Source organism: Ochotona princeps, chromosome 31, assembly GCF_030435755.1.
Source record: "Ochotona princeps isolate mOchPri1 chromosome 31, mOchPri1.hap1, whole genome shotgun sequence".
NCBI classification, from domain to species: Eukaryota; Metazoa; Chordata; class Mammalia; order Lagomorpha; family Ochotonidae; genus Ochotona; species Ochotona princeps.
Genome location: NC_080862.1, coordinates 3,013,317 through 3,028,813, shown reverse-complemented (window position 1 = coordinate 3,028,813; position 15,497 = coordinate 3,013,317). Strand labels below are relative to the sequence as shown.

At 41.5% G+C, this 15,497-nt stretch overlaps 1 protein-coding gene across 1 annotated transcript in view; it reads right to left on the bottom strand.

Annotated features, from left to right (window-relative positions):
• The window catches only part of RORB (RAR related orphan receptor B), a 145,285-nt gene that overhangs the window by 30,865 nt on the left and 98,923 nt on the right, over positions 1 to 15,497 (bottom strand). The window contains exons 2-4 of the mRNA XM_004591773.4: positions 15,144 to 15,229; positions 9,750 to 9,891; positions 5,533 to 5,934 (exon numbers count right to left, since the gene is read on the bottom strand). Of these exons, the coding sequence (XP_004591830.2) occupies positions 5,533 to 5,934; positions 9,750 to 9,891; positions 15,144 to 15,229 (630 nt within the window). The remainder of the gene's footprint in view (positions 1 to 5,532; positions 5,935 to 9,749; positions 9,892 to 15,143; positions 15,230 to 15,497) is intronic.

Here is a 15,497-nt window from a genome sequence, read left to right as displayed (position 1 = left end):
CAAATGACTGACTTGTTTCCAAGTTATAATGGTTCAGGGTGGGTGTTTGCATTTGCCCTGAAGTTACAATTGTACAGCAGCCTGTTTTTTTTTTTTTTTTCTTTTCAGCTGAACTTGGAGTGACGTAGATTTGGCCACCACCATCCTTTTCAGCTGTTCATGGTTATCTTTACTTTAATCTGATTTCTTTCCCCCAGAGGGTGGAAGACAAGAACAGGCTGTTCTGTTTCAATAACGGTTCTTGATTGTAGTAGGCAGGGTTATTCCAGCCTGTGAGAGCTGTCTGGTTCTTAGAGAGGAGTGTTGGACACTGCTAATAGATGGGTTCTCTGGTATCATTCAGTATTGGCTAGTTGCTTAGAATATTATCTATCTATCTATCTGTCATCTCACAAAGCTGCTGTGACAAGGGGAGTGTATGAGCATTGGTTAGAGCTCTCTGGAAGGTGAGAAAATCGTAACCCTTCAAAATCTTTTTTTCCCCCCAGATGTCTTAATTTTCAGAAGAGATTGAGCTTTTGAAAGCTGATGAACTTGCTAATTTTGAGCAAGTTCCCATGATGAATGTGCAAAGTTAGGGACCCAGTTCAATGTGCTTCCCCAAACTGTCTGTAGAGGGTGTGTGGTTGGGGTGAGGTGTGCAAGGGGAAAACATGATTACAGAAGTCTGTAAGATATGTTCTTTCACAGAAAGAAAGGAAAAACTAATGATGTTTTCTTTCCCCACTAGTGTTAGGAAGACTCTTCTTGTCCATTTAGTCTCCCAGTTGCTTAAACCACTTGCTAAATTACTCCGAAATTGAACGCCTGCCTGTGCTTATATTGGTGCTATCTGAAAACACAGAATAATCTAGCAACAGTTAAACTCTACTCTCTTCACCATCACCTCATGGATAGTTATGTAGGAACAATGTTAGGATGTTAGAAAATTGTCACCCTGAAAGGATCTATTATTGAAGATGTGTGCTAGATTATATAGCACCTGCTTGGGTTGAATAAGCTGCAATAAAACCTCCAATGACGTATACAACTCTACAAAATACAGAATTATACAACAACTAACACCGTCTGTACTTTTACATAGACTTGATAGAATAAAATAACATTGAGAGGATTAGATCACTCTTAGGCCAGCTCCTTTTGTAATCTTCTCTATTAATACTCATCTTCTGTAACTGGAGAATTTCAAGAAGTTTAACTCTGTTTCAGGTGCCAAAACAACAAAGAGTATGAAAATAAATTTCTGTTTAAGAAATTTAGAAATATAGAAAGGGACTGATGAATTCATGTGTCATTGTCTTTATCTGGGAGAAAAGAGCTGAGTGGAAGAGCCAGGTCAGGTGCTGTGTGTAAAAGGCAGTTTATCCCTGTCTTACAGCTGACTTGATGGTTTGGAAAGAGGTTATTTTGAGTTGCCTTGGTGCAAGCTACTTGATGGGTATTTCATCAATCACCTGTGAGGTTGAGCTTTGCATAGCATGTGAGTCTTAAGGTGGATGTCGTGACGTGGCAGCTGCTTGTGGTGCCTGCACCCAGTGTTGGTGTACCTTGCGTGGAGTCTGGGACTCTGCTTATGAAGCAGCTTTCCTGCTAATGTGCCTGGGAGGCAGCAAGGGTGGTCTTATTCTATAGGGACTGATCCAAAGAATAAGGAAATGTAAATCTTTTAGAATCTTATCTTGAGAAAGAATCTCCTTTTAAGATGATGATATTATAGAATAGTTAACATGGTTTTTTTTTGTTGTTTTTGTTTTTTACTTTTTGCTCACTCAGAAACCAGAAACAGATTATAATCAAAAGTAATATTGAAAAAATTCTTTTGTGTGAGATAACCTCAAATGTATCCAATCAGAATGTTGCTAAGATGGAATTTTCCGTTGAGTTTGCGCAGGATTCCATGAAAGGTTACAGTCACATTGGTTAGAGGCTTGTTAATAATGTCAGCATGCAAACCATGTGAATTCCAACATGTTACTCCCAGAAGGATGTCAGAGAGAAGAAAACACCAAGCAAACATTGGTATTTCTGAAAATACTAATCAGGTTATGAGAGATGGATTCCAAGTTTGATGGGAATAAACGTGTTAAATGGTGTAAGGAATGGATGATGATACGACTCTGGCCCAGTCCTTTGCACATGCTTTGCTTTTTCTAAAATATATAACTTTGGAGCTTCAGTTTACTAATATTTAAAATGTTCAGGAGCTGGTATTGTGATACAGTGAGTCAAACTATTGCCCACAAGATTTGCTGGCATCATGAATAAGCACGTGTATGAGTCGCGGCTGCTCTGTTTGCTATCCATCTCCCTGCCAGTGTGCCTGGCAGACCAGTGGAGGATGGCTCCAGTCCTTGGAAACCAACCGTCCACATGGGGAGTTCCAGGTCCTGGTTTTGACCTGCCCCAACCTTGACTAGTGTAACTTCTGGAGAAAAGAAACAACAGATTGAGGATTTCTTTATCTCTGTTGCTCCTTCTCCTCGTCACTTTGCTTTTCAAGTAGACAAATGTTTAAGACAGATGGACACATAAATACTCATATAAGAAGCATAACAAGATTATCACAAGAATTAAGTAGAAGAGAGTATATTGAACATAATGCAGGTATTCAACCAGAGCTGTCTTTCCTGCAATAGTGATTTTATGTAATAATAAATTTTAATATTAGTCTCATTATTACTAGTGCAGATGCTTACACATGACAGATGCTGTCCCAAGAACTCATCAATATTAACTCGTTTAAGACCCTGTTGGCACAGGTTATGACTGCCACAAGTAAATTGTGCCTATGGGAAAAGGCACACCAGGTTTTGAGTGCCAGCAGTTTGATGCCAGAGCAGTTTTAACACTCACACTTTACCACTGTTGCTTTCCTGCCCCAGGATATTCTTGTGGGTGTAGTGCTTTATGAAACCAGTGGCCCCTGCTCAGGAAGGACAGTAAATGCATCACTGTACTTGGAGCTACTGGTATTCCACTCCCAGAGACGATTATGTCCACTAGGTGGCATTGATGTTTTAACCAAGTGTGAACTGAGCCGGTGCTTGGGTTGAGGGGTCTGCTAAACTTGAAAGTGCTCACAGAGCCATCTAGTTTGTAACTCTGGACCACTGATGAAAGACCTCTCTGAAATTTGGAGCACAGTTTGCAATCTATAAAGACTAACGCTGTCTTGAAATAATTAAGACAAATATACACATTCACTTTGCATGGTAATGCCTGCATGGAGAATCTGGCTAAATTTTGAGATTAGCTAGTTTGGTTTTACCAATTTTAGGGGAATGGGTAGAGGGACAGAGAGGAAAAGTGACTTGTGGAAAGTAAATTAGACGCTAAGTTTTTGGCAGTCGTCTCTTACCATAACACTTCCTACTGATGCTAAATCACTAAGAAACTGATAATAACTCCTAGAATAACTTTTCTTTTTGGGTGTGGGGCAGGAGAGAGCCTGACAATTGGGAGGGTTGGTTTCATTAGGATGGAGACCCCTGTTCCAAACTGATAATAGACCCGGGAACTCAGACATTCAGCAGTAATAAATTAAGAAAGAAATATCAGTGTTTTTTTTTAAAGCATACCCTCCTGGAAATATTGAATAGCTCCCCATAAACAGATTGTCCCTGTTGGTGGACAACACAGTTTTGATCACTGAGCTGAGGCCAGATAGCAGGTTAATCATGTGCACAAGGATTCTAGAATCAGATGTCAGGGGGTGGAGCCTTGCTCGATCATTAATAACTGTCGGACTCTAGGAAGCTGTGCGTTTTTTCTAAACTTTTGCTCATGTATCTGTAAAATGGGAGTGATATTTTTTAGCTACAGTTTAGGATGCTTGTGAAAAATAAATGTGTGTGAAGAACTATGAGACAGTAAAAAGAGGGTGAAAAATATCAATATTAACTGTTGTTTAGTTTTCTGCAGTTCTCAGTAGTGAAGCTCTCTCGTGCTGAATTAATGGAAGGAAGAAATGCAGCATTTCAGGCTTATAACTACATAATGTCACAGGTAGCCAAGAATATGACTGTATATTTCATTATATGTTTTCTGGAACTTACATTAAACCACCTGTAGGCTGTAGGCTCCCACTTGCAGGTCAGGGAAGGTGAGCAAGAACATGACATCCAAGCAATAATCACTGAGAAACAGACAGTGCTTGCCGGGGGCCAAACGTTGCTGTTTTACACGCACTAACTCCATTTTAATTCTTATAATGTCCTTGAGAACTACGCTTAAAGGTGGGAGAACTAGGGTTAAGAAACTTGCTACTGAAGAATTGAGAATTCTAAAACTGACATGAGGTTATTGATGAAGTTGCTTAAATCACGCAAATTCCCACTGTTATTAAATTACCCATAGGACAATAGTAAAATTTCCAATTACAACTATATATTTGTTATTTCCCTTCAGTCTTTCAACTTCTCATATTGGGTACAACGTTTATGACATGGCTTCTTAATAAATTGATCACTTATATATAAAAAAAGAAACTTGCTATGGTTTTCATAATATGCCACAGAGCTAGGGAACTCAGGTCCTGACTCCTGACTCCCCTGCTTTCCCACCCCTGAGCTCGGGTGGGAGGAAGCCCTTCCTCCAAAGGCCCCCTAGCTCCAGCCTGCTTTTCCACAGACCTTGAACACCACCAGGAAGCCTGGGAAACTGCAGTTTGTCTCTTCTGGCAGACTGTTCACACAAGACTGGGTTGCTCAGGAGGGTCGTGTGCTAAACCGACACGCACACTTTTATGGCAGTTAGTTAATGAGATTTACTGGTTTAGCATTTAATAGACTCTTAAAATTGCAAAGAGAGCTCAGAAGAGAGCTGGTCAGGGAAGGAGCCTTGTTGAAGATCATTCCTTAGGAACGGAAGGATGCTATATCGAGAGAGGATTGGGTTGCTGATGTAATCATGCCACTGACTGGCTTATTTGTGGCTCGAGTGTTCCGTGACATTCCAGACCACGCTTTTTTTTTTCTTGGTTGGAATTCAGAATCCCATATGGAATTCTTGAATTTAGATTTACAAGAGCCTTCATAGTCTTCTGGTCCACCCCATCCTTTGCCTTTATAAAGAAGGCAATTGAGACGCGGTGTGCTTACATTTTACCCCTGTTATCTCACAGGGAGAATTACACTCCTGTCCATCTGATTATTCTGTGCCATTTCTGTATCCCTTAGCTGTTTCACTTTGAATAGCATAAATTTGAACACTTGTTGAGTTTTCTGTTTATACCAGTAACATTTTCCCTTCAGTGAGAACACATATTCAACAGACAGCATCTGCTCTTTCAGATCATGTCCTACTATTTACAATTTCTTCCTTCTTCCTTTGCTTGAAATAAACTCTTATGGAGCAAAGGGACAATGACATTTATTAGACTACATTTGGAAACCTATTTATTTTTCTCTGCAGATGCCAGGAATGCAAGTCATTCACCCGTTTTGTTAGTATCTAAGAAAGTGACCCTATTAAATACAACCAGGGCAACCTCAAATCATTCGCAAAAACGAGCTTGAAGGAGATCCCACTTACCAATTTCAGTCATGGTTATCCCTGGTGCTAACTGTCCATTGTTGAAAGAGCTATAGGTAAACAAGTTGGGGACGGAAGTGAGGTCATAAATAGGTTCTTGCTTTATCTGTTTGATTCCAGTCATGTCAAGTCCTGACTGATCAGGGGACGGCTGGCCCGAGTCGACGGTGTAGTACCCCTCGGACTTGGGCAGGTCGATGACGTGCCCGTTGGCATAGGTGCCGCTGGTCTCACTGGTGAGGCTGCCCAAGCCGTTGCTGATGCTGCTGCCGTACACCCTGGCCAGGGCCTCGGCCTCCCCGCTCTGCTGCTGCCGCTGCTCCTGCAGCCGCTGCTGGTGTTTCTGCACCTCCGCGTACAGGCTGTCCCGTTGCTTCTTGGACATCCTCCCGAACTTCACCGCTGGGGCAGAGAGAAAAGCAGAACACAACACTGCGTGTTAGCCTGCTCATTCAACCACCTCAGCTCCAAGTGGCCGCAGATGGTCGTCCCCAGAGCGTCAGACACATAATCACCTCCTGCTACAGTGCAAGTCGGTTCATTTGCACTCTCTGGTGAAGGGGAGAGTTACAAGTGAGCTGTAGTGATTTCTGTGCATGGTGACACCAAACTTAGGCTAGACAAAAATGTAAAAACTTTGAATTTCTTGGTAGCCATGAATTAAATTCATGTGTAATGAAGAAGGCATAGTTACCTGTTTCACTAGTAAAACAAAACACTCTTGGCATCTTCTGTTAAAATACCAACCAAAATGTGTTATTCATGCTTATTTATTCATTATTAAAGCAACTGGATTGCTACATTGTCAGATACCAGCCTGCTGTTTCACTTGCGGTCCTACTTTTTAAGGAGTATATTGGGTTAAGACTAAGGATGTGGCCCTGGGCGATAAATATAATTTTGAGTCAATTGCATAATTTGTCTTACTTTGCTTTTGGGACCAAATAATAGACTCTTTTTTTTTTTTTCTAAAGTAGCCGTTTTGTGCATTCAGTATCCAGCAAGTGAGCCAACAGTAGCTGCTTTTTCTCATTCTATTGTTTATAATCTTTTCTTCAAAATTTTGATTAACATGTTAATTCTGGTACATTTTAACGGCATGCAGTGCCATATTCAACACAGAGGCAGAGCATAAACACAGCCATTTTGCTTCTCTCTACCAGAAAAATACTTAGTAATGCTAAGAAAAATTTGAGGAAATTTTTTTTTTTTTTCAAAACAGAGTGGTAACAGGGACCTGCTTTCATTTCAATGTGCTGTCTCTGGCAGAGCCCAAGTTCCTGAACTCTGATGGACACTGACAATCCCTCACTTGCTGCCAACTCCTGTTTGATGTCTGGGTTTGTCTTGTCTGAATCAGCGCATGTCCGAGGTGGGGGATGAACTCGGGACCAACCGAGAGCCACGTTTTTCTCTTGTGACTGTGTTTGTATCACTTGTTGTTGCCGAGAGTGCCAAGGACGTAGCATGAACAAGCAGATTCAGTGTCCTGGATGCACTGAGCAAGACGTGCTTTTTTGAGAATAAGTAATGGTGGAATGCTGAAGAAGTCTGGTGTGCAAAGAAGCCACAGAGGATATTCCTGCTGTGACTAAACTGCCATCCACCCTTTAGAATATTCCTCCAAAATTAATTTTCTCCTTCCTTCCTTTGGGAACAAGCTACCACCTTTTATCTGAGCCTAGGTTGTTCTGGATGGAGCCCCCAAGTCCCAGCTCTCTCACTGGTAGGTGAGGTTGCTATTAGAAATGACTGTATTTGCTTCCGCCTGTCGGGGCATGGCCATTGATGTTCTTCAGGGCCTGCTGGATTACACAGGGGAGGGTGGGTTTAGAGAAGCCACTTCTCCCTAGTCGTTTTTTTAAAAGCTTACATTCCTGGCTTTCTGTGCTGCTTGAGCAGCAAAACGAAGTGATAATTATGCAGTCATTTTTCTCAATGAAGATAAGACTCTGATTATTTCATATCAAACTTCCCTTTCCACTCAGTTATCACTTTCATATAGTTTATATCATTGTGTTTAACTTTGCATGTAGTGCCACTGCTGTGATTAGATTCTGTTTGTCGAAGACAACATTATTTGCTTGCTAACTGCCATGATATTTTCAATTTCTCTGTGAACAGAATTCCACAGTAACTTCTTGGGAAAACTTTCTATATACCTTTATGTTATGTTTCTACATACATCTTTATATACACATCTTTCCAAATTATTTACTCTGCATTATTCTCTACATAAACATATTTCTACATGGAAAAAAAGGAATAAAAATGGAATCAGAAAGGACACTTGCCTGTCCCTCGGGAAAGTAATGTACCTTGCTTCATTTGCATTCAGTCACGCAGGTTCACAATAACTCTTTGTTAGAGAGTTCTGGGTTTGAACACAAGAATGTATCCGGCTGTAGATTAAGACTTTCTTTTTGCCTAGATTGAGCTACTTTCTACCTATTTAAACACAATCGTTTGATTAGGTGCAGTTTCACTTGGCATGCCCAAGTGTCTGAATGCAGGTCTCAGATCTGTCTGTGATGACGGCTTCCTGCCGATGGGCGCTGTGGGAAGCCGCAGGTGCTGACTCAAGCACAAAGCTACCGGCTGTCCTCGTGGGGGACCCAGATGGATTCCCGGTTCTAGCCTTTGGGGCACGAAGCAGTTGATGGACAACCTCTGTGTTGTCTTGTCTCTCGGCCTTTCAAGTAAAATCAGCAAATGCTTAAAAGGAATCATTTTGTATTTGTTTGCTTACAATTTATCGGAATTGAAATTAAAAAAATGAGAATGAAAATATTTTCTGATGTAGAGGCAGAATGTGTAGTAATCCATGGTTTAGATTTTTACATCCTCTAAGTGATACTCTAAATCTAGTACTTAGTGGCAGGTGGAGTACGTTAGTAAACCTGATTCCCTTTGCCTGTTTCCATGTTCTTACTCATTTTGCAACGCTATCACCCTGTGCAGGCATCCTCTCTGCTCTTCGATTCAGGGTCATGTGACCAGCCCTGGACATTTGGGATTTTTACAAGTGCGACACAAACAGGGGCTTCTAAGTTCAGGATGGAAGTGACTGAACAGCTCACTGCCACAGGGACATGCCTGAGCCAGCTCACTGACAAATTCAATATGAGAAGCAGAGCCGAGCTTCTGCTGTCATCCAAGGCAAGGCCATTCATGACCGGTAGAGCCATAGGTGTGACCCATGGCTGAGGTCTGCAGAAGTGTGTTGTTGACCATGGACCACCTAAGAAGTAAGAAAAACATACAGGCAAGACCTTGGGAAACACCTGGCAACACATCAGATAAAATGGTAGGTCTCTTTAAAGAAATCAACTTAGGTCACTATGTGACGGAAACATTTTCAAAGAAACAACTTAAAGCTGTACTACATTTCAGAATTCTCGAGTATTATACTTTCCTAGAATCAACTTTCCATTCGTGTCAGAAACACTGATGATCTGGGTTTCAATTTTATGCTTCTTGGCCATAAAAGCGGTGACATATTTGGGGAAAATTATAGTACATGATAAAAATGCAACTATTAAACTTTCCTGGCATATAAACAGCTCCTTGTCACTCTTTGCAAGTTCATGTGTTGTATTCACAGGTACTTTAACAAAGGCCATGATGCTATTTCATTTGTTAGCACTCTTTGCATCACTACTCATTAACCAGAACAGCAGATATATTTAGTGCTTGCCTATTGCAATCTTGAATTATTCTGTTACTGGCATTCACTTGGGAATAGGGGTAGCCTGTTAAACCACTACAGAAGCCAGCACAATTCTGTATACACTGCAAGTCATTTATTCCAATTAGATGGTAATTTTTTTTTTGCTCACCATACACTCTTAACCTTCACTTTGATGCACACCAGTTAAGAACAATTTTATGTAAAGCATATAGGAAATCCTTTTTTGTTTGGACTGTGGGATTCTAAATGGATTTGAACTGTTGGGAGTGTCTACAGGATAAAGTCACCACTTCTTGAAATATTTCTGTTTACTACGACTTCACCCTTGGATGCCTGTTCTTGGTTTTAAGAGGATCCAATTGTACCTGGTCATCCAATGACTCTGGTTTGCCTGAGACTTTCTAGTTCCATCTGAAAGTTTGTTGTTCCAATCAACTATCGACTCACAAGCATGCTCTTTACATAGACTCCAGCAACACGTGCACTTGAAAATCTGTAAGTCAGAGCTGGGAGGATGTCGCCTTACCATCTCTTGACATTCCTAGGGCAAGACACTTCTGCAGCCGGCAGTGTTGGCAACGGTTCCTGTTGGTTCTGTCAATTAAGCAGTTTCTCTGCCTTGGGCAGGAGTACGAGGCATTATTCTGCTGGCTTCTCCTGAAGAATCCCTAGGGGGAGCAGAAGTGAGAGCGGAAAGAATTGTGTAAGAATGGAAATGGCGTGAACATCAACATATATGTTAGGTTAGTCACAGTGCATGTTCACAGTGGGATTTTTAAGATTCCTTGCATTCTGCTCCCTAGATAGCTTTCGCATGTTTTTGCTGCAGATAACAAATATTATCGGCAGGTATTGCTTATCTATGTATCTATTTTTATTCGCTCAAGGAATGCTAAGTGAAAAATCTTTGTGGCCTTCACAGTTCTGAAAAGTAAAGCCGAGTTCATGAGCTCAGAATGGCAGAGAAGGAGCGGCCGGGGAGTGAGCTTCCAGTTAAAACAACACGACACAACTTGATGGGACAACAGAGCAGGACTCGTGCACGTGCTGTGCTGGTGAGGACCTCGGGGTGCTGGTGACCTTGGCGACACTGAGGCACCCGTGCTCAGGAGCTGCAAGTCTTTCCCTGGTTTTAAAGATGCGTTTTTCCTCATTTGAAAAACTTTTGTTTGGCCAGAATCATATCTGAAAAGTTCTTTTCTAAATCATTGCTGTAGCTTGCAGCAACCATCTCTGGGGAAAGGAGTGTCCTCTATATGTGGACCCCTCCCCCCCCACCACCACCCCCCGCCAAGTTCACAAAGAATAAAACTAAAAAATAACTTTATCTTGGTACATGAACCTCTTTGAAATCCTCATGAAGTTTCTTCATGATGCATGTTTTCCATGAACGCCCTTGATAAGTGTAAATTTTGCATGTTTTACAGCTAAGCTACATAAATGTTTAATTCAACTTTTTGGTGTACTTTTTGAAGTACTCTGGTACAAACTCTTCAGTGAGAAGTAAGTGATTAGCAAAAACTGAACAAATGATTCCTGCTCTGGCATGGCAGACAGTATCCCTAAAACTACATCATGTCCATCTTGTCCAAAGGCAAGTGTTAGCGACCACGCATGACCCCTTTAGATACACTCACAGCTGAGTTGATTTTGAGAGTATTCTTTGGATACTAACTCCTTTAGCTATCTTAAAAAAAATCCTGCTGGAGAAAAAGAAGCATTCTTCTCCAGAGATATGGAAGTTATCCTACATCTTTTCACCTGTGCAGTCAGGTTTTGTAATCACTCTGCTCTTGGACTGCCTTGAGCAAAATAGATAAAACGCAAAGTACCTTGTGCAACAGGATAGTTCACAGTAGATAGGGCAAGAGAAACTATAGGTAAAGATAACTCATAGAATCTTTTTTTAAAAACATGTTAGTTTATTCAAAATTCAGAGGTAGAAAGAGAGAGAGGGAGAGGGAGTGAGAGGGGGAGAGAGAGAGAGAGAGAGAAAGAGAGAGAGAAAGAGAGAGAGAGATAATTTAGCCATCAATCCACTCCCTTGCAGCAGTTGCAGGGGTGGAATGGGCCAGACACCACTCAGGAGTGGGGAACTTTACCCAGGTTTCCAGGTGAGTAGTACAGACCCAGGTGCTTGAGCCATCAGCTGCTGCTGCTTAAGATACGCATTCCAGGAACCTGGAGCTGGGACTTGAAGCCAGCCACTTCAGTATACTTTAAGTGCCAGGACAAGAAGCGTAAGCTTAATGCCCTTCATTCTGAGGGACCTGAAATAGGCCTTGCAAGCTTCTTCTTCAAAGGAGGATACAGCAGGGCCGGGACTAGGTGAGGCTGAGAGGCAATCCCCTTAGCTACAGACTTACGGTGCAACAAAAAATGGCCACCAGGAAGGAGAGTATTTTGATCCAGTGTTAAATCAACACTAGCACAAAGGGGGAAAACCCAACGGTTTAAGGAAAGACAAGAGCTATACCGGCTTCCTTCTGTCATGGGCTTCGATATGACTGGCCTGGCACTGTGATAAGTGTGTGGCCAAGGATCTCCTTAGAGAGAAAAAGGGCTTAAAGGCAGTCAAAAACAGGGCTAGTTTCAGCCCTCTGTACACCCATGTCTATTGTTTATTTAATGAACCATTGGCAATGGAAGGAGATGCTTGATTGTCAAGTTCTATTGGATTCGTAGAACTTGTTGGATTACAGATTCCACTTAGGGATTGAAATGATGCCCTTCTGGGCTTGCATTGTAGTGCAGTAGGTTGAGGTGCTACTCATGATGTCTGTATCCCATATGGAAGTGTGTTTGAGCCCCAGTTGCTCCATTTCCAATTCAGCTCCCTGATAATGTACCTGGAAGCGCAGTGGGAGAGGGCCCAAGTCCTTGGGTGCCTGTGCCCGTGGGGAGATGCAGAGAGAGCTTCAGCTTCCTGTTGTGGCCATGTGGGGAGTGAACCCACAGATGAAAAATTTCTTTGTGTCTCTTGCCCCCACATTGCAACTCTGCCTTTCCAATAAATAAATAAACAATAAAATAAAAAGAAATGATGTCCTTCACATTCCATGGAAACTGTTGGGCAGAATAATCAACAGTGTTTTGAAATTTACATTTTAAGACATCATTTTGTTTTTAAAAAATCTATGGTAAACTCCACTACCACTTAGTAGGAGATGACAGAAAAGACTTTCCTGAAGTCACAGCTACTGCTATATTTTAAGGCCAATTTGACATTAATTACGAGGCATTTCTTATCTGTTGCTCATTTTTGTAAATGAGTTTTTTGGCATGAGCAAGAGTTTCTGTTTTGAATTATGTTGAATGAATAGGAAATTGAATGAGTTTCTGAGCTGAATGGATGCTGTTTAAAATGGGTGGTTTATGTTGACTTGAAAACAGCATAGTGAAAAACTCAGAGGTTGATACTAAATGTGCTGACACTGGAATGTCATTGTAAATAGACTTTCTTAGGTTTTCTGTTTGGAGGAAAATGTAGCATTCTCACATTTACGAGTGTGGGCTTTTTCATGAGATAAATAAAAACAGCTTAGTGGACAAAGTCATCTTGACGGAGACCTCAGAGTGTGGCTCATCATCACAGGATCATTTCTCTGGTTATGGATTTCTTCTTTAAAGAGAAAAAAATGACAAAAGCGCCAATACCTATTCCTGGCCATTGGCCCATTGGTACATACTTGTACAGTCCTGAAATCTTGCAGAAATTGTTGTTTAAAGTGTCTTGCTCCTAAGCATGAATATGTCACTATGTTTTAACATAAAATATTTTCCCAACTAGGTTGATCCAACAAAATAACAAACATTTCTACTTGATGAGCCAGAAGATGAGTCAGAAATGCTGTCGGGGGGACAGTTTTGGTTCCAACATTATGACTGATTTTGAAGGGAACTCTTCACTACACCAAGAAAGTAGCAGCTTCTTCAAGAAAGGTGAAGCATGACTGTTGCTTTATTGTTGTAGATAACACACAATTCTAAGATTAGATGTTCTCATTCAGCAGTTCAGTTGTTTCTTGGACGCCCATATTCCATGTGGCATGCTCAAGTCCCAGCTCTTACACTTAGTGTCCAGTTTCCTGCAAATGCACACCCTTGAGGCAGCAGGTGATGGCTCAAGAACTTTGGTCCTTGCCATCCACATGGGAGACCCGGGTAGACTCCCAGGCTCCCGGCTGTGGCCTCGCCCAGCACCAGCTGTTGGAAGCATATGGGAAGCAAACCAGCAGATGGAAAATCTCACCCTGTTTCTGCCTGTGTTTTTCTTTGTCACTCTTACTTTCAAACAGATAATAAATTACGCAAAACATTTAAAAACAATTCTTAATCATATGTTTGTAGAGTGCAAATACCATCTCTAGAGATTTGCCCGTGGATCATATCATTACTGGGATCTTTATTCCCAATTTCCCTCTTTATTCTCATTTCTTTATTTTCTTTCACTTGGTTTCAATTTGAGGAATTACATATATATAATATGGTATTATTTATTATTATATATTATAACATATCATATATATATCACAAGGGTATCACAATGACTGTTCAGCTTCTCACATGGAAAAAACTACTATGTCAGTTAACGGTATATTCTGTCCCCCATTTATGTTTAAAAATTTCTTAAGATTAAGATTGGATCGTAGAATTCATGACATACGAGACCTCTTTGGGTGCACTGAACTGAAGCCAATGATTTCCTTTGCTTGGATCTTTGACCCTAAATAGACCTGTTCATGCTCTCAGTTTAGATCTCATATTACCTATTACCGTCTCAGACTGCAGCTACATTTTATCTATTCTTTCTTTAGTATTAGTGTACAAATGCTTCAATTCCTCTTTTAAACATTTATGTTTCAAATATTTCTTTTTAAAATTGTTTTTTATTTTTAAAGATTATCTATTCTTATTGGAAAGTCAGATATACAGAGAGAAAGAGAGACAAAGATCCTCCATCCGCTGGTTCACTCCCAAAGCAGCCATAATGGCCAGAGCTGAGCTAATCCAAAGCCAGGGGCCCCCTTTGGGTTCCCCACATGGTCCCTAGGCCTTGGGTCATCCTCAGCTGTTTCCCAGCCTCAAGCAGGGAGCTGGATGGGAAGTGGAGCAGCTGGGACATGAACTGGCAACCATATGGGATCCTGGCACGTAGCAAGGTGAGGACTCCAGCCACTAGGCTACTGTTCCAGACCCTCAGATATTTTTTATTTCAGTGTATTTTGCCTGCTATTTCGTCAACTTTTTCCTTCTGGAAGAAACATGCTCACAGGGTTAGTTTGTCATTGGAAGTGTTGGTAAGATGTTTCTGGGAGCGCAAATTGGACTCAGAGTTTTGGCCAACTCAGCTTTCTGGGTCAGTGATAATTGCTGAGATGACGTAATTTTGCTTTTTACTTCAGAACCTCATTGGCAAAAGGAAGACACTGAGGTAAAGGATTTTTTTTTAAGCGGATCTAGAGATTATCTGGCCTACTTCTGACTTGCCAGGATCCCAGTTTCCTGTTTTTTTTTTTTTTTTTTCTGAAATGAGAGAGTAAAGGGCAATCATACACAAGCTGCTTTTCCAAGCAGGTGCATCGACACACACCCACTAGCTCACAGTCGTTAGTTGTAAACTTCTCTCTCGTCTAATGCAGGCAATGTTGGAGGACAATGCTGCAGACAGCAGTTTGTGCATTTTCCATGAACATGAGCAATTCAAGCTCTTAAGGAATACTCCGTTTTTAAGGAGCTGCTGACCAGTTGGAACATCACAAACAGGTAAAGGTGAAGAAAAAACACACACACGGAAAATCCACCCGCTCACCTACTCAACAAAGATTCCAGTGTCAGCGGCTGGCAGTTCTTCAAGAAGACATCACGACATGTACTTTGGGGTGCACACACATGGGAAAGTGAGGGAGTGAGGCCATACCTTGCAACCTTCACACGTGATGACTCCGTAGTGGATTCCGGAGGACTTATCGCCACAAATTTTGCATGGTATCACTTCAATTTGTGCTGAAAGGGGAAAGCAGACATTTGAGCTTATGAAGCTGTTTTCTTTTCACGCTCCTCTCTCCCTGCCCGCGGTCTCTGTAGGGAGGCTAGGGTTAGGGTTAGCATTAGCGTTAGGGTTGGTTGGTCTGATGATGCTGGGGAGGATATGGTGGCCTCAGTGTCACAGGTGACTATGTTAATGGCCCTGCTGAGCTTCTTTTGTATGATACAGGGAACCTCTACAACTATTCCTTGAACTAGTGGCTTTAGTTTCCCTATGTACACTTAA